The sequence below is a fragment of the Odontesthes bonariensis genome, chromosome 19, assembly GCF_027942865.1.
Source record: "Odontesthes bonariensis isolate fOdoBon6 chromosome 19, fOdoBon6.hap1, whole genome shotgun sequence".
NCBI lineage: Eukaryota > Metazoa > Chordata > Actinopteri > Atheriniformes > Atherinopsidae > Odontesthes > Odontesthes bonariensis.
In genome coordinates, this window is record NC_134524.1 from 13,240,072 (window position 1) to 13,259,289 (window position 19,218).

At 40.9% G+C, this 19,218-nt stretch overlaps 1 protein-coding gene across 1 annotated transcript in view; it reads right to left on the reverse strand.

Annotated features, from left to right (window-relative positions):
• Positions 1–326: 326 nt before the first annotated feature.
• usp53a (ubiquitin specific peptidase 53a) overlaps positions 327–19,218 on the reverse strand; it is a 30,720-nt gene continuing 11,828 nt past the window's right edge. Inside the window, exons 5-17 of the mRNA XM_075450516.1 lie at positions 18,520–18,630; positions 17,534–17,616; positions 17,275–17,359; positions 17,028–17,174; positions 15,625–15,774; positions 12,681–12,849; positions 11,545–11,691; positions 10,401–10,547; positions 7,824–8,610; positions 6,948–7,015; positions 2,803–2,869; positions 1,961–2,691; positions 327–1,782 (exon numbers count right to left, since the gene is read on the reverse strand). Of these exons, the coding sequence (XP_075306631.1) occupies positions 1,706–1,782; positions 1,961–2,691; positions 2,803–2,869; positions 6,948–7,015; positions 7,824–8,610; positions 10,401–10,547; positions 11,545–11,691; positions 12,681–12,849; positions 15,625–15,774; positions 17,028–17,174; positions 17,275–17,359; positions 17,534–17,616; positions 18,520–18,630 (2,769 nt within the window). The 3' untranslated portion in view covers positions 327–1,705. The remainder of the gene's footprint in view (positions 1,783–1,960; positions 2,692–2,802; positions 2,870–6,947; positions 7,016–7,823; positions 8,611–10,400; positions 10,548–11,544; positions 11,692–12,680; positions 12,850–15,624; positions 15,775–17,027; positions 17,175–17,274; positions 17,360–17,533; positions 17,617–18,519; positions 18,631–19,218) is intronic.

A 19,218-nucleotide genomic window follows, 5' to 3' on the forward strand; every position in this document is an offset into this window, starting at 1 on the left:
TTGTTTAACTTTTGCCTGCGTTAAACTTGCATCAAAACGTTTGTCTAACAAAAATAATAAATGCGGGCATCACTGGTTGGACAGACGGAATTGGACACAAGAGGGTGCAACCACGACAAGTAACTGCAGGTGGCAGCAAATCACCATTTTCCCCTGAAGTTTTTTTCTCCAAAGACAACATGGAATACATACATGAATAACTTGGAAATAAGCACACAGATTGTAGATTTGGTCATTTCCTTTTGAAATGGTACAAATTAAGATCGATGCTGCCACATTTCCAGCTTTGAGTTCTGAAGTAGAGCATGACTTCACACACACATATATATGCTTAAATAAAACTGTTTATTTAACATTTGTTAATAAAAAATAAAATTAAATGTTACAAAAATGATTTAAAATAAAAAAAACTGTACAAATCACGGCTCCATTTTAATTTTGCCTTGCCATAGAAAAATACAAAAGGCACTGTGCATTAGTCTGCTGCAATATATATATATATATATATATATATATATATATATATATATATATATATATATATATATATATATATATGTATGTATGTATGTATGGATAGAAAACATCTAAACCTAAAGAAACAAGAGACCGGTTCAACACTTCATCAATAACTCTCCTTAATAAAGAAAAAAAAAAGCCTAATCTGCAAACATTGTTGAACTTTGACATGTTCACGACTGAGAAATCAAGCAATTGTTCTAAGGACAACAATAATACAACCGGAAGGAGTGTTTTAGAAAGAAAAATAACAAATCAGAGGTACAGTGCATAGACCTATAAACAGTAAATATGATGGGAAATGCGCAGGTGTGCATGTAAAAGTTGGGGATGTGCTAAATGCGTTTTCTACTACAAAACCGATCACTTTAATATATTCCTCCATCACCTCAGAATCACCGACTACCACTGACAGTGTTTAGGACTCATGATTCATCCTTCAATGCTGACAGTTTGAGGCAGAGACAGTGTACTTATGCTGCTTACTATTATCTCACTTCATCTGCATTCCCATCTTAAGAACCACGCAAAGGTAACTCATAAGCCAAAAACCAATGCAAGAGTCTGGAGATTCCTATTCACACAGATCCCTGGGATCTATTTTTAAGTTGTGCCAAGAGTGGGCCTGAGATATCACCTCATGTTCCAAGATCTATATATGTCTGACTGAAATCTCCGTGTTGTTCGAAACCCACTGAATGACATGTAAATCAGAAAAAAAAACAAAGAAAATAATGATTTAAAAAAAAGCCTAACAGAACTGGGGCAGACACCCAATAACACTGAAATGGGAGTGGTTAAACAAAAAGCTTTCCATGAGGTGCAAGGAAATAAATTGAAGGAAACCCCCCCCCCCCCCCCCTTTGTGTAGTTAAAAAAAGAATAATTGTCTTAATCTCTTGTGTGGTAAAGTGGCTTTATGTGACACATTCTAACCCTGCAACAGTACCCTTCTGGCGTTCCCTACTGTGCAAATTCACGACTCAACGTTTTCAGTAGCCACGTGGTTGATCAAAGCGATCTGCCATTCTTTTTACAATCTCTTTGGCATCCAGTTTCATTTCCAACTCTCTGCAACAAGTACATTAGAATGCACACCCGTTAAGAAAGAGTCAAAGTGTGGAAATCGTTCCTTTTGTCATCCAGTTGCTAGATCATCCGAAGTCGAATGAAGCTGTAGCTACAATCATAGAAAACCGTGCTCGTCAAGTCCTTTTGGAGTAACTGGATTCCACTTTGCAGTAGTCTTCGTAATAGAATAGCCTGCAAAACAAAATTTAGAGAATCAATGTAAACATTAAATAAAAAGAAAAGTCAGTTGATTAATTACAATTTTTTTGTATGTTGGTTCATTTTCATGTTGTCATTATCTATTGACCATTGACCTCTAATAATCAAGAACAAGTATCCACGACATAAATAAAAGTGCACTTTTTAATACCTGCTTCTGTTCTGCTTCTGGACGACTCTAGTTGCTGAACATTTGTAAAGGGCAGCCCCCTCCCTTCCACATCACTCTCCCCTGATGAGGTATGGTCCTCTGCCTTCATGTACAAGGCAGACTTCTTATGGTATTTGGCCCGGTAAGTGTCTGTCATACAGCTATCCACAGAAAAGAAAGTGGTGGGAAGAGCCATATCTTTCAGAGAGGGGGAGTCTGTACCATCGTCGTGTCTGGGCTTTGGACTGGGTAACCTGTCGTCGCTTTCGCTGGCCGACAGATCGTTCCTGTCCTGGTCTGATGAGCCTGACTTGGAACTGGCGTCGGATGAAAGCCTGTGCTCAGCAGGTGTCTCAATCCACCGCCGGAGGGTGGTGTGCGAGAGCTGGGACAAGCCATTTTTGGGCTCATTGCGGGGGCTGAGGTGTGCTGGCACCTCTGGTGGTAGGGGGTGGACGCCAGATGGGTCAGCCTGATTGCTGCCAAACGTCTTTGGGGGTAAAGGTGGCGCATAGCTGCGCGACAAAGAGTGTATGTGGGCAGTGCCGGTCTCTTCATGTTCAGAGAAAGGTCCAGCAAGGTCGTCTGAGCTGTTCCACTCGGAGCTGCTGGTCTTGGCTAAATAAGGAGGCACGGGGCTTGTAGGGCTGTGATCCACATTTTCCTCTTGTTCGCTGTCCAGGCCATTGTTCCTTTCCAAGATCCCAGGTGTGTATCTGAAGGCTCGTTTTCTGTTAAAGTGCAAAAACACAGACAATGGCATTTACCTTGAACTTCTGACAAACTAACTGAAACAATTTACTGTCATTATGTGCATTTAAAGAGCTTTATTTCCCCACTACCTTTGTAAGGGCTGACCGGACGGGATGTTGGAGTCATGTAGGTCTGGAGATTTTCTTCCCATTTCACCTGAGGAAAATATTTATTCTCATGAGTGCTTTAAATCACTAGACACCAATGTGTAAACTCGGGTCCAAAAAAAGAACAAGGTAACATCTGTGATGAGTTTCTATCTGAACATGGCTACATTTTTCCCCTGTGTCCCTCCAGCACAGACCTGTTATCTAACAGAGGTCGTGGTGAGGCGCTCTGCCTGGTGCTGGGAGAGGAAGTATCAAAGCAGCTAGTCTGGCAGAGTGCCCTCAGGCCTCCTGTGTACCACTCTGACTGTCTGATCCAGCCAAAGTACATGGCCCCCTCAAAGGGAATGTGGGGTCATGTCCAGGCCCAGTTAGCTGAGAGCTAACAGTCCTAATAACGCAGAACCCCGAATGAACTCAAACTGATCTAGAAACTAACAGTAAAAAATGAAAGCAGTGACATTATCATCGGTCATGTCTAAGAAATTCAAATAAATAATGCTTCGAAGCTATTGGGGACATTATATGATTCCACCTTTAAGGTAAATACAAACCCAAATTTGGGAACAGAACACTGGGTGGGGACTGGGATGGAGCTCTGCCAAGTTCACACACTGGGTGTGAAGACCTGAGACAGACAGCAGCTGACTAACAGGACAAGCAAGAGAGCGTGTATGACGACCATCTGTAATGTGTCAGCACAACCTTTTTTTTTTTTTTTTCCCCACCTCTGTGTGCTCTCTCCAAGCATTAGCGGCTAAATCCTTTATGCTGGCATGCAATTACGCCAGAGTCAGGCTCCAGACTTTAGATCCCCACCACAACACCATTTCATTTCTAAGCCGTGGAGTCCACGTGGGCATTCACAATTTGACGCAGCTGATCTGCAATGTTGGCAAGCAACTTCGAGACTGTGATCCTCAAAAACAAAGAGGGATGCAGGTTATGGTGCTTTCTTAGAAAATCCCTCTGTCTTTATGATCACAGGCGCTGTTGACAGTAGAGGGCTTTCAAGAGAAAATAGCTGGATAACAGCAGAGTAAAGCAGCTACTGGTTTACGAGACTGTCTGGTTCCGTAAAAGTCTAAAGAGTTTCAAGACAAAAATCATGACTAAAACTTTCTCAAAATGTCATGTTAATCGCTTCTTCCGGTTTAGAGTCTTTTAAGTATATTTACAACTGCAGCAAATGCCAGCAACACAGATGTACTCAAAGTGTCCTGCTGTTTGCATGGCCTCCTGCACTTGGCTGGGAAATCCTCCATGTACTGTGATTTCACGGACTAAACATGCAATAAGCAGTAAGTGGTGTGCTATAAAATTCCCCTCACATTTTTTATTTTAACTGGAGGGCATAAGGTCAAGGTCAACAGGATTAAAAATAAATGGTTTCATTTGTATACATGTTTTCTACATATAAAAACAGAGTAGTTAATCAGTTCTGATTTACAAAGAGGCCTCTGGGTTGGGCCACTTCCAGCACAAAGAGTTACTATGAGAAGTTTGAATTAGAATCACAACTACCAAAAAAAAAAAAAAAAAAAAAAAAAAAAGGCTTTCTACGCTCTTTATGCAGTGCTCCAGAGTTATGCTGTCTTTGTGTGTTCAAATTCTTCATCATTAACAAAAACTCAATGGCTTATTTGCTGCTTAGCTGGTCACAACTCTGAACTACAGTGAAAGAGGAGTTTTCAACCAATTAATATATCAAAAAATCTAAAATATCAGTGCATGTCAGTAAGACACAGGCATTCAAACAGGAAGCCAAATGCCACAACAGCAATGTGTACACATCCCACGGCATTAACACTTACTATTATTGCATCGGTCGATGGCTTGTTAGATGAAGCAACAGGCCAACTAGGACGAGAAGCATTTTAGCTGTCAACACAGCAACTCAAGGAGGCGCAATGCCCTTTCATGCCATAAAGGAGGAAATTCACCACAATTATGCAGATTTTTCCCCTTGTTGCAACAAACTCTGCTGCGAAACAGTATTTATGGACACATTTTCTCAGTTTTTGCAACTGTCGCCTCTCGAATGTTTTTTAATGGAATCCTGTTGAGGGTAGCAACAGTAGGTTGAAGTGCCCATAAATCAAACATCTTTGGACGGCTTCGATTTTCTGTTTGACTGAATGTGCAGAATTTTCCATCATTTTTGAACAGCTTTTGCAAACATTCTTATTATCACTATCAGCTCCAGAAAGCTCAGAGCAGTTTCCAGCACAGAGCCACCCAACTTTATCTGTTTATTCAGTTTCTTCGAGTCAGTGGCTCTGATGCTGCTGCCCCCACTGATGGCTGCAAAGCAGATTGCCCCCTCCACCCTTATAGAAGCTATTCAAGCTCTTGCAGCAAAGGACCATAGCATGCTCAAGAAGTAGAGTCTGCTCTGTCTTTTCTTGTAGACAGCCTCAGTGTTACAATTACAGTCCAGTCTGCCCTCTATGCGAACACCTGTGGTCCTCCACCAGCTCAACCTTTTCACCAAGGATAGAGGTAGTGTTTGGCTTACTCTTGGCCCTCCTAAAATTCACAATCTTCCAATTCTTTGTCTTGTTTACATTCAATATGGTCCACCAGTTCCCTGTAATCAGCCTCTTTGAAAAGACGACTGAAATCTGCTGCTCCCGCCAGTCTCACAAAACTGAACTGCCACTTTGGACACATTATTATTAACCTAAGTCAATTTACATCTATGGAAATGTTTCAAATGCTATAAGTCTCGTAAAATATAAATCAAAAAGCAAGCAAGAGAATAGAGCAGGTTGAATTAATCCTCTCAAGACACTGTTGTGACTCCTTAGAGACACCAGGGGACCTCAGTGAGTAAATTAGAGCAACAACAATGGACAGCCCTTTATAGGGATCATTTAAATATGTATATATAGATATATATATATATATCTATATATACACATACATACACATATATATACACATACATACACATATATATATATATACACACACACATATATATATATACACACACACACATACATATATATACATACACACATACATATATATACATATATATATATATCTATGTTCACAGTTTTATAAACGCTGCAATACTAACAGCAGAAATGTCTGCCACAGAAGTAAATGTCTCTTTGCCAGAGATTCTTTCACATGAATCACTCTAAGTGCCCAAGCTCACAGGCCAAGAACAAAACAAACACTCCTGGTTCCAAGCTCGCTGTACTTCTGTTCAAGCGACATTTAACTCTGGGGAAAAACCAAACTGCAGTGCTAAAAAAAATGTTTAATTTGACTCATGTTTGAATACCGCTTTCCGACAGCTCCAGTCATGGCATTTTTCAGCCTGGCAGGGCACAGCTGGGTGGGTCTTACAAGCTCACGCAACGGTCTGCTCTGATTCAGGATTTATTCAGTGTCTCCTGTTGAGAAAATTAATCAGCCGTTTTTCCACCGCATTTGTTACTTTAATAGATATTTGCTTCTTCTTTTCCTGTGGCGACATCAGCAATCATGTTCAAGATAAAGAATGGAACTGCAAAGCCCTAAGTGTTACTCATGTCATTTTTTATCTCCTTGCATTTGTTCTACAAGATAAAAAAAAAAAAAAACACATTATTATATCTTCACAACATGATTCATAGTTAGCTCATTGTTGCATTTGTTTTTCCATCATCATACAGATTTTTTTTCCATTGGATGTAAAAGTTAGTAAAGAATTACATTTTTCTCAGCAGGCAACCGATTAAATAAAAGAATACTATTGTTCATTTTCTCACAAGATACAAACGATAAACTTTACTTCAGAAAAAATGGGTCAAGGCCAGTCAGTCAGAAGTCAAAGCACACACATTTCCACACTGTATCCCTTTAATCAGGCTGTGACCTTAACCCTCCCGATGGAACAATAAATCAAGGAAACCGCTGGGTGCTATCTTAATGGTGCAGGTCTTTGCAACAACGGAGAGATCATTTCTCTGTCGTCAGGGTCAAACTTTTGTCAAATTCTGAATCTTCCATCAATAATAAGGAAGAAATACATTTCTTTGGGCTTTCAGGAACCAACATGAAAACAACCTGTTCGCATTCTGCGTTTGGATGAACCGTTTTTTTAAAGAGAGACAGAGAGAGTTACTTACCAGTGGAAAATGCTGAGTACAAGACGTCTGGCCTAAAATCCTCACTTCCTCTCTGAGAGAAGGGATCCCTAAAACACAAATAAATGTCACATGTTCAAAAACATTGTTTTAAATCATTGTTTAGCTGTTGTTCAGAAGAAATTAGACGGGCTGTGAGCAAGAGTGGGGGCTGACTGAAGATTACGGCCCAAATATACTATATATTTGTAATTTGTGATAAATTATATATATAAATAAAAACAAACCAAAAACGAGTCCTTTATCTGCATTTCAGTTTAGAAAAACAGTGCTTTGCATCTCCTGTAGATTCTTCACAAAAAGTATCATAAAAGATTTTTAAAAAGGTATGTTGCAATGAGAATGATAAAAAAAAAAAAGCTATCAAAACAAAATGAGTGTAATTTCAGTGATTTCCGTGACTAAAATTGGTCACAGCCCCTGTTAACCAAATGCTAAAATGATTAAAGACAAGCTTAGATAATGCAGCCGCAGTTAAGGGGAATCGGCCATCTGCAGGCTCCACGTGCCGAGTACAGGAGCTGTCAGCTAGTTTGGATCATTATCTCCAAACAAGAGCAGCACAATAAAGCCAATGAATGACAGCCCGGAATAATGAGATGTGTGTATCTGCCTTGTGTAGATTTCAAATGGGTCTCGCTATTCTCAGAGCGTTTTTTTTTTTTGTGTTGTTTAATTATTTAACAATAGCATTTCTGAGACTCGGGTCCTTAAATTTGTGGGACACGAGGTTATACTTCAAACGCTGCCATCACATGGAAAAAGTGTGCCATTCATTTTTATTATCCTTTAAGGCATTTTTAAGGAGTTTCGGAGCGCTCTGCTGATCAAGACGTAAGACCTGACAAGTTCTTTTACCTCATCAGATGCAGCTCAGGTATGGGCCGGAGGTCCTTGGAAGAAACGCCGTCAACAACAGGTGAGTCAAGATTTGCAGAGCCATTGCTAAGTCTGTCACTACTTTCATATCCGGATTCAGTTCTCTGGAATTTCCAGTTATCATTGCGCACTTTAAGAGTTGCCGAGCTCTTAGATCTTAGGTCTTTGTCATTGTGGCCCCCCCGACCTTCCGAGTCCAGTGAGCTCCGGCTGCCACCAGTTTCATGCCTCTGCTCATCCTCGTAGATGGTCATCAGGCTCTTGGGTTTGTGCTCTTCCCGCCCTCCCCATGAAAAATCTCTGTCTCGTTCTCTGTCACGTGACGGCGACTGGCTGCTGGGTCTTCTCCGAGGACTGTGGTGCCTTCGCTCTTCACTTGTTGGGTTTCCACCGTCGACGCTGCTTAAAACGCTGTCCACATTCAGCGCCTCCCGCATGGGCCTCCACGGACGACCGGATCTACTGCGGCTGTTCCCTCCATTTTGCTCTCGGGAGTCTTGGCTGCTGTCAGTGTCATACCCGTTAGAGAGCTGATCTACTTTCCGGCTGTGATGGCCACTTCTTATAGTGGGCCCACTGGGTAGAACTTGGACCCTAGAGTGGGAGTGAGATGGTTCGTGAGAGGACCGGCCACCAAGCTGCGGTGTTCGCTCAGTCCGGATGGGACCTTTTCCTTGGCTGCTGTACAGTCGTGTCTCTAGGTATTTTTTGAAGCCGCTCTCTGGAGGGGAAGCAGAGCGGGAGTAGGTCCTATCCTGACCTGAATCTGAGGAAGAAGAAGAAGAAAAGAAAAAAAAAAAGAGTTTCCATGAGTGTTTTAACTCAGAACTTGAAAAATGTTATAAATCTAACTTTTTTTCCTCCCTCTCCAAAATTCCAACTGATCTACAAGAATATGTGAAAATAAAGATGTGTTTCAGTAAGTAAGCAAATAAGATCTATTCTACAACTTTACAGTGACTTTTCATGACATTTTATCTGATTCCACTGCTTTCCTTCCACACCTGAAGCCAAAAGGACATGTTATAAATAACACAGCTGAAAATGGATCCACACTGACACCATGACACCAAGACACAAAGCTGTGCCGGAGAACACAGAGGGCTGTGCAGAAAGTGAGGGAAGGGCATGACGACAGCAGAGTTAGAGGCATTCATGTCTTCACATGACAGGAAGGTGTAAATTACAGCCACCGGGAGTCAATTTTCTTCCATGGTGTGTGCACAGAGGGAAAACAGTTCATGTGTAAACGTCCGAGTTCCTATGACAAAATGTGGTGTTTTTGTGTTGAAATCAAGATGTGTGCAAATGTGTGTGTGTTGTGCTACACGTGTGTCTTCCCATAATAAAAGTTTTACAATTATAGGACTTGACAGCACTCGTGTGTTTTTAAATAAAAAAGACAATCGACTCATTTTGGATTGACAATTATCTTTACAGTGAGGAGAAAATACTCAAAATTCACATACGAACTAGCGCCATTCAGGTTTTATGGAAGCACTACTTTAAAGGACCTTCAAGACCATATGTTTTTTACTTTAAGCTGACAGCAAGCCCGTATGAATTGTACGAGCGTTACCATCTAAATGGCTGACAAAATCTGATATGTTGAGTGTAAAATAAGTGAATTTAGTACTTCATATAACTGTCAGTCCTCGGCTATAAGCCAGCAAGATACTGGGCTCCTACTGCTTCTGATTTTGCTGACTGTGAGTCACTGTTAAATCACTTCAAACATAGCTGTGCAAATTTTGTCCTTATTTGTAAGTTACCAAAGTGTTTTAAGAGCTTCCTCTGCCAAGTCCAGGTTGTCAAGAGTCCAAGAACTCTTGGGGGTTGTAAAATATTCAAAATCAATACAGCTAGTGGTCACGTAAACCTTCCTTTGGCTTATCTCAACATTCAATAAAAGCGACACACCTGCTCAGATTTCTACTGAGTGCTGTGTTTGTAATTTTCTTTTCCTCTTTTTTTTTTACCAAACTGTTTGCCCGGGCATGAGCTACAAATGTTACATGCAGTGTCTCTCTAGCCTCTCTAGTTATTCATCACAGCCATGACACCAGTTTCCTGTGCCAAAACAGTGGATTTGTTGTATGTTATAAATTGTTCTTCATAATCCTAACTTGGATACTTAGTTAAAAGAAATGCTGTCATAAAGGCATATGAAAGGAGCAAATCGAGATGTAAGAGAGAAAGTTTATGAGAAAGTAGCAGGACGTCAATGTTGCAATTAAATTTACCCTTCATTTAAACTTGCAGCTTTCATCTCCCTTGCTTTTATCTGCTTAGTTGTTGCTGTATTCATTTGTTAGTAATGTAGACTACAGAGAGGATAACCAACAGCTCTGACGATGAGAGAGAAGATCAAGGCTGGCTCCAACAGATGTCAGCATTAAATCCCCTTTCTGACACATTGCTCTAAAACTGAAGGTTACATAAGGGCTGAGGAAGTTGAAGGCTAGCTTTCTGAATCACAACCCTTGTCAATCCTCATGCACATGTGACATTCTGCACCTCCAGCATCCTATAGATCCACAAACTGCAGCAACCCACCTCTGTGGCGTGTGTCCGGCCTCCGCTGACCACTCCTATCAGCATCTCTTCTGGATGAATGCATTCCCCGTAATTCTCCTGCTCTATGGGCAACTTCTTTGGAAATCTCCCTGAGGCGACTCTTGGGATCACTGGTGCCAGTTTTTACTAGAAAAAGCAAAGATAAGTCAAGTCTTTCGCACATTTTAATCTCAGATTAGACAGAGGTATCTTTTGCCACTAACTGCTTTTCCATGTGACTGTTTTCTGTCTCTAAGTCCCCATCAGCCCTGGGCCAATGAGCAGGTGCTGAGCGTCTTGACAGAAGTACAGCACATTGTTGTAATGATGTACACGGTAGATTTTCTGCTACATGAGGGGCAATGCAGCAGGGAGGCCATGCATAAGCTTCTGTGCCCCGTCTCTGGCAGACATTCACTCAGAAATGCCATGATTAGTCATAGCCCTGGAAAACATGATCATACTGCCGTGTTGATGGCTTCAAAATATAAACATTGGAAAGAGAACAAAACCTCAGGTATTTGTGGCTTTACTTTCGGGACTCAATATTCTCTTCAGGTGTAAAAAGCAGGAATATCAAAACACGATGCAATTTCAAATTCAACTTTGCGACTCCTGAAAGCTGCGAGCAATTGCTGACATTTCATCGCCCTGCGGCATTCCTTTGCAACAGCGTTCAACGGAGTTAAAACAACTGTAAAAAAGTTCAAGGACATTCACAACTTCCCACCACCAGATAACAAAAACAGAACATGCAATAATCGCACAGAAGAGACAATAACTCATTGTAAACTCGCATTTATGCTTGTACAGAACAGGCAGCCCTTTGTGACCGTTCTCCTCAAAAAGGGAACCTAATCCCTTCCGTATTACCAATATGCCCAGATTGAATTTAGCAGCTAAAACATAATTATCTCATCCTCTGGTTGCGTCAGTCTCTACAACAAGCAACTTTTCGAGGCTAAAAAGCAAACCTACCACGTAGTGTTTTCTTGTTCACTGTGAAAGACTGTGTTCTTAAATCATGTTTTTCAAATCCATGTTTTTCTTTTGATCAGTCTCCAATGTGCTAAGAAGGCTGTTCTTGTCCAAAAGACTTGGTTCCCACTGGCAATTCTCTTCAGTTACTGGTCCATATATTTACCTGGTCCCCGTCCTCCATTGGTCTGAGCGCTGCCCCTGCTGAGAGTCGAAGGAGTCTTCTTTATGTGAGAGTCGTGGCCCAGCACAGCTTTCAGATTCTCTCTGGTGAGGTCCAGCTTCTTGGGGACCGAAACTGGAAACTCAAGGCCTGCAGGAGAGAGAGAGATTTTTTTTTATCTATCAAATTGGTTTGTCCCTCTTTCAAGAAAAACACAGCAACTGTTCCTTCACTTGCAAGATATATACACATTAGTATATCAGTAAATATAGATACTTCATCAGAAACTGAATCAGACACTGCTCTTCTTGGTTATGGGAGAGTCATCTAGTTTAGTCAGTCCTGATGCGACTGTGAGCAGCTGCCACAGCCTGGAGCTGGACCACAGCCAGCAGGGAGAGATAGAGGAGGATCTTTAAAGGGGATAAAATCCTCCCAACCACACAAATCCATGGATATATAATCCCAACACCAAAGATGTTTAGCTGTTGTCATCAACAAATTATCATTTGACTGGCAGCAGATGCAACCTGTCCGACTTTAGAATTTAAACTTTAAAATACAGTTCTAATGTATTCAAAAGAAGATATGCAAGTCCCAATTTAACTCACCAACCAAACATTCAACTCAAACTTTAGATATCAAACTGAAATCTGAAGGCAAACTAGTTGAAGACAGACGCTTCATTGCTAAACTTTATGCTCCATTCAACCAGCTGGTAGCTGTTTGTTGGTTTTCCTGCTACTCCTTCCTCCTTCCTCCACACCATGAACCAGTAACATTTAGAAAGATGTAGAAGAGAGGCAGCAGCACAGCTCAGCTATACTTGAATTGGTGGTTTATGGTAGGATATTACGATGAAATGGGTCACTTGGGATGTGATTAGAGCAAATGAACGCACCGAAAAATACATTTAGCATAGCAGTCCTGCTAAAGAAGATAAATGAATCTCAAGGGAACAGTAATCTCCACAAAAGGACACTGAATCAACACTTGGGCTAATCTGATAAACTACTGACCTTTTGCAAGTGTCACCATCGTGACCTTCAAGCTTGTGGTCATTAGGATCCTCATTCTACTAAAAGTGAAGGTAAACAAATACAGAACCAAGAAAATAACACCGATGGAATAAATCGTACCATGCACTTCTCCATTGATGGAGGACTTGTCGTAGGACTGGCTGCTGTTTGGTCTTGAGGCATCTTCTTTGGTGACGGCACTCCCATCAGGGTTGGAGTAAAAAAGAAGGAGAGGCTGGAAGTGACCTTTGATACATTTGCTGACCACATCTTTCCATCGTGAGCCAATCTATAGCAAATTGAAAAAAAAAAATAAAAGGGTTAAAAGGCTTCGAAGAACATGTATCCAGATTTAAAGATTAGACAGGTTGGTTATCTACCTTAATAAAGGGTCAAACAAACATCAAACCTCCTTCTGAGTCACGAAACCTCATGATTTAAAAGTTTTTATAAAGTGGGATCTATCTCAAAATTACCCCAGATGGTTTACCAGATCATTGGTGTTGCATTCGAGATCCAACATATTTGTGAAAGGCAGAGAGATAGAAAAAAAACAACAACCAATCCCAAGCTCCGGTGGCATCATCACAAAGTCTTACCTGACAGAAATTTGTTCAAAATCTACCTTTTTGATGAGTTACGTTTTTTTTCTCCCATAAATATAAACGCATCAAATCCCAAAATCGCATTAGTTCAGCCGTGTGTGGTGCCTGTCTCGACATTAAGGTGCCGCAAGGGCAGGCTTCAGGCTAACAGATGCTTCTGCACTCCCTAATTAAGCAAATGACAGGGGGAGAGAAGGAAGGAGGAAGTGGGCGGGGAGGTAGTTAAAATAGGAGCTAAAGAAGGGCCGATGCCTGTTCATGGAAGAGACAAAAGGAGATGCAGCAAACACAATATGTGCTTCAAGAAACATACAGACTTCTTGTGTGAGTGTTACACATAAGCCGCGATGAAGGACGCTTGTTGGACGGAGGGAAAATAGATACAGTTCTGTCACTTTTTAAATCCGGTTTATACGAGTCAGCCACAATATTCATTATCTACCAGAGGTAGGACTTTTGGACAGATTTGCCTTTTCAAGGCAGCTTTGCCTTTTCAAAAGTTTTCCTCCATCTAATGGAGGATTTTCAGATTGCCAAATGTATTTTATCTTTTTTTATTATTCTAATACTATTATATTTGTTGGCAACATAAAGACAATCTCTGATCTATTCACCTAAAATAGTCACAACTGATGCACAATTTCATAATGACTTTTTCTCTTAAAGCTGCAGTCTGTAGGATTTGTTGTTGTCATTCGTAAAGTCCTAATTTTTGGCATTTTAAGAGTTTACATGATCTATCAGAACGCTTGAAGTTGAAAACGCTGACCTCCGTAGTCGCAAAATGCAAGAAATGCTTATTTTTTAACCGAAAAATAAAAAGTTATTCAACTTCCTGTCCCGCCCCATCAAAACACATGAGAACTCGTGCACGACTACGTGCACGCCAGATGCGCCTACACGACTCCTCATTCATCAACTCACCTGTCATTTGCGATCATGGAAGACACAGTAAGTAGACAAGCCCGTAATGAAGTTCAATAGTCTAGATAAATAAGCGTGGGGACGAGCCTACCTTGTATCGCGCGTGCACGATCGGTGACTGACAGGCAGCAGAGCCCAGCTCGTAACCTGATTGGTTACCTTTTACCGGTCCGGTCTGCAATTTTGTAAACAAACCTGCTGGCTTTGGAGGGACCTAGCGGGACATATAGGGGACCTAGAGAACTCATTTTTTTTTGTATTGGGATATTTAATGTACTACTTTCAGAATCCCCGGACAGTTCCAGACATTATGCTTGAAAAAGAGTTGCAGACTGCAGCTTTAAGTGTTATGTGTCTTTTATACAGTCAGTTACAAGAAAAATTAGAGAGAAACTCCCCCACACCAGCCAACCAGAGCTACTGTGCTCATAACTTCGTGAATAAAAGAAACTTTTATGCACTGGAAAAGCAGTGATTGAGCTATAATGCAGCCGTCACTCAGAGGCTGAGGTTTGGGGAGACGCAGAAATGCTGGCAAGTGACGATCCAGGTATTCACTTGGCAGGAGAGCTGAATACTGTAGCTCCTTCATCTCGGGAGGGAGGGATTGCACACACAGCACAAGCTGCTGATGGATGGAGGCAGAGCAAGCCAGCCGATGCACCAAAGCCCCCGAGAAAATTGTGAGGATCCGAGACAAAACACATGCTCACATGTACATATAATGAAAAATGTATTAACCAGGCGGGGAAAAGTTGAGATAATGGATGGAGCTTGGAGATTTCAAGCTGGTGTACTGTGTATGCACAAAGTAGCCAAAAAAGCAGAGAAAAAAAAATAAGATAAGAACACTTTCTCACAAAAACATACAGCACGCACTCAAATACACAGCGATTTAGCACCGAGCACTTCTTTTAAACCAGCAAAGGGATCCATTAAAGGATCTTTAATGATTAAGCCCCACTTTAATACTGCAGGACTTTGTGACAACAGAATTGGGGATTTGTAGTAGAAATAGTGAATGGCGTTTTCACTGACCTCAGCATCACAGAGACATATATACATAGGCCCGAAAGGGCCACGATGAGCAATGAATGTGGCCGCTGTTGCACACTGCTACTCTGGGTGACTGCTTGTAAAACAGGCTATGTTTAATTGACCTATAACAACACATTCTTGACAATAATAATTGTTTATGCCCCAACTGTCAACTTTTTAGAAAAACAAGAAAAGATCCTCAGGGAGTCCAACATTATCCTCGTTTGCTACAAAGAACTCCATGTCAAAACACGAGGGTCGACTGCTAGCCATGCTTTGAATTTCACAAGAAATTGTGTGTTGAACCAGATTTATGGAACCATAACCAAGGTGTTTATTAAATCTTAAAAACAGCTTATATTGTCTGCCACAAACTTCAAAATCCAAAAATATCCAATCTGAAAGCAGAAGCTGGAACGACTTCTTCTATAACCAGCACACTAGATGATTGGCGTTAAACTGGCCGATGACTTCAACACTGGCGCACATTTTCTCACCTCTTTCACTGTCGCGTCATCGAAGAAGACCCATTTGGAAGATTTGGTGTGGAAAGCGAAGGCACAGTAGTGGCGGCTGGAGTAGCAGATCATTCCCACGAGCAGCAGCTCTCCTTTTTTGGCGTGCTCATCTGTCACTCTGTAGAAAAGCTGTAGCCACAAACACATGCAAAGATAAAATATTTATACACCAATTATTCATCTGCATCAGTCATGTAAGCAGGAAGGCAAGTGAATGATTCAAATGACAAGTAGAAATCAACTGCTCCATCTGTTTATAGATCATAGTCAGATGGAACTGACCAGCACCGATTTGATAATCTGAGCAAATATGGGCTGGCTGGAAAAAGTGAAGACACAGCAGATCTTTGCAAAATATTGTACTTACTAATCTTATTTTTTTTTTTTTTTTTTTTTTACAATTAACACAAGAAAAATAAATGGTGAATAGTCTCTTCCATGTTTGCTGAACAACCAGTTCTCTGTCTCCCCCTGATACTCTCAAAAAACAGATTTCAAAGCAAATCTCGGGGGTGGAGGGATCCCTTTCAACACCCAGTAAAGTCACATGAAATGCACCCTAATGAATACAGGCCTTTGTGACTAATGTGGTCTGTGGGTCTGACAAATTCTTCTGATTGTATGCTTTGGAAATGACATAAGCATTTCAACTACTTCAATTAAAAGAAAAAAATAAAAATAAAAAGAGTTATGCAATGTGTGTCCTGATCTGAACTATGATGATTGATTTTTGCTTGTGCATCCACAGAGTTAAGTGGACCACTGAAAAGGGCCACTGAGGAATATTTTATGACTCAAGTCTCATTATAGCTAGCACTTGCCAACTTGCCTGGGAAGTTGTTTGTGGAAATGTGCAGAAAGACTTAATGAAAAAAAAATAATTAAATCAGGAAACATGTCCGTACATTTTGGCTTTTTGTTTATTATTTTATTTTTTTTTAAAATCAACCGTGCCTGAACCCAAACAACAAAAGCAGCCTCAAACACATTTCATCTGCCCAGTCTCAGACATGCTCACACACGTAAACACAAAGATGAGGGGAGAGGCTGACCGAGACCAGCGGGGGCTTTTTGATCAGCAGCGTGGGCCAACTGGGCACTGGGCGTTAAATGCTTATGCAACAGCCCAGACTTACAGAGAAATAAATCCCCACTTTATTTCCCACATATGTTTGAGTGCAGCAAAATAAACTGACCCTCAAACAATCAGAGAGGCGGCGGCATTTTTCTGAAATAGTTGTTTAAGTAAAAACAGACAAAAAAAAATAAATAATCCACACTGACAATTTTAATCATGTCTGATGATTTGATAGCCTCACTAAGCCTTTTTAATTTAGTTGGAATCTAAATTAAATGTAAATGATAGGTTAAAGCAGGCTCACCGCAGACAGACTGAGATGAGGCCCCAGTGAGCGGATAACATCCTCAGTGAGATCTGACTGATCTGAGTCCCATACAAAGCCTATGGTAACTATTTCTGGGGAGTTCATGAGGACTTGTCTGATCCTAATCCTCTGACCACAGTTGCTCTGAAAGAAAAAAGACCAGAACATTATTCAAAAAGCAAATTCAGCTGATCACAATGTTGACTGTATTTGTACAATAAAACAGATTAAAAAGATCGCTTACTGGACAGTTTCGAAGGTCTCCAATTGTACTCGCTACTTGTAACATTTCCCCAAAAGACTCGTCTCTACGCTGATGCATCTGTTGACTAAGAAAGAGGAAACACGGGCTGTTAGCAGAGGCACAGGAATGACTCGGCATGGAAAATGAAGGCACAGAGAGACAAATAATGATTCAAAAAGATGATTTAAGTAAAAACACCAAGTGTGCTTGTGATAATGCATATGTGATAATATAATGTTTTAAACAGTCTGTCCCTTACCAGAGTGCAGTGGTGGAGATATAATGTACCAGCTCTGTAAATGGGAGCGGGTCAGAGGATGCCCCACAGCTACGGCACACAGACTGTAGGGGGGGAGAATCAGTGAACCGAGGGTAACAAACAAAAGGAAAAAGTTATAAACGGGAAAATACACTCAAAAATTGGGATTTCGACATGCATAACCATTGCCAAGGACAGATTATCACATGATTGAGTTGAGAGTAAGATCAGTAATAATCACATTAAAAATAAATGAATTAATACAATAATATTCCTGCCAACTTTTTTTTCTTTAGGGAGTTTTCTTAAAAGACTTCAACTCAAATGACACTATCAGGCTATGTTATTTCTTATGTTATCTTTCTGTAGGATAATAACAATCTTCATTTAGGGCCTGATGATGTTTGCTGGACTCGGTGCCCTCAAGTTGAGGGGGAACAAAAAAATGCACCAACTTTGCCTGCAAGGGATTAAGTCCAAAGGGCGTATTATCTGTTGGATTCAGAGATAGTGCTGGTTTGGGACAGGGACAAAGTCAATGACGGGCATCAGAGCCACAGGGCAGGGTGGTGTGTGTGTGTGTGTGTATGTGTGTGTGATGTGCTGAGGAGGAATTTATGTGTACACAATCTGGGATGCATCCGACACTGCTGCTGCAGCACTGTGGAATCTGACAAGAAACACCCTCCATATTCCACAGGGGGCAACACGGTATCAAAACATGATGGATTGGATTTCTACTGTCCCAGGCAGTGAGTCATGTACCTGTCTGCATGTGTGCACGTGTGTGAGAGTGTTGTTTAATCCTAACACTGCCAAGAGTGTGTTCAGATGTTCACACACCATTGCAAAGGCTAGCAAACACAAATATCCAAAGGAAAGTCACATATTTAGATCAGCACTTTTTCTCTCCTCAATAGATGAGTAGACCCAAACTGTCCTGAATATCAGAATCTTTACAAAGGCTTTCAAACCACCAAACTCACCTGCTCATAAATTGACAAAGCAAACTTCTGATGTGTGATACAAGACTTTGAGGTGCAGGCATCTGTCTCCTCAGGCACAATGTGAAGGTGGATCCTCTCCAGAATGTTCTCCTGAGACAGAACATCGGATTTATCAGACATGGGACAAATAACATGCAACTCAATTTACTCCAATATTCACTTTTCCATTGAACGCCATCCAACTTATTTCCATTAGTTAAATTGCACGAATCGTTTTGTAAACATGAGAGGGTTAACCTGTAAAAAAACAAGCTTCTTTTTTTTTTCTTTTTTTTTCTTTTTTTTTTTAACTACTTGCTGTTTTTACCGAGTGATCGTGAGTTTATTAAATATTAAGGCTGCCGGGTAGGCCTGCAAAGTTAGAGGCTCAACTTCACAGCTTGTTAATGTGATACTGGCCAACTCACTCACATAAACTCTCCACAGGCACACTGAAGCCAGTGCGATACATGTTGAATGCCTGAGGGCAAAGAGATTTGTGGGATAAAGATCTGAGGTTAGACACAAAAGAAGGAAACAATGGCACAGGAACCTCATTCCTCTTAGAAATGAGGTTAGAAAGTTGTTTAAGACATGTACTTCATATGTGACAAAGACAACATAACCAACAGTTTATGCATATTATTCAGCTAGTTCACTATTACACCATTCCATCAAGTCACGGCTTGGAGAATAAAA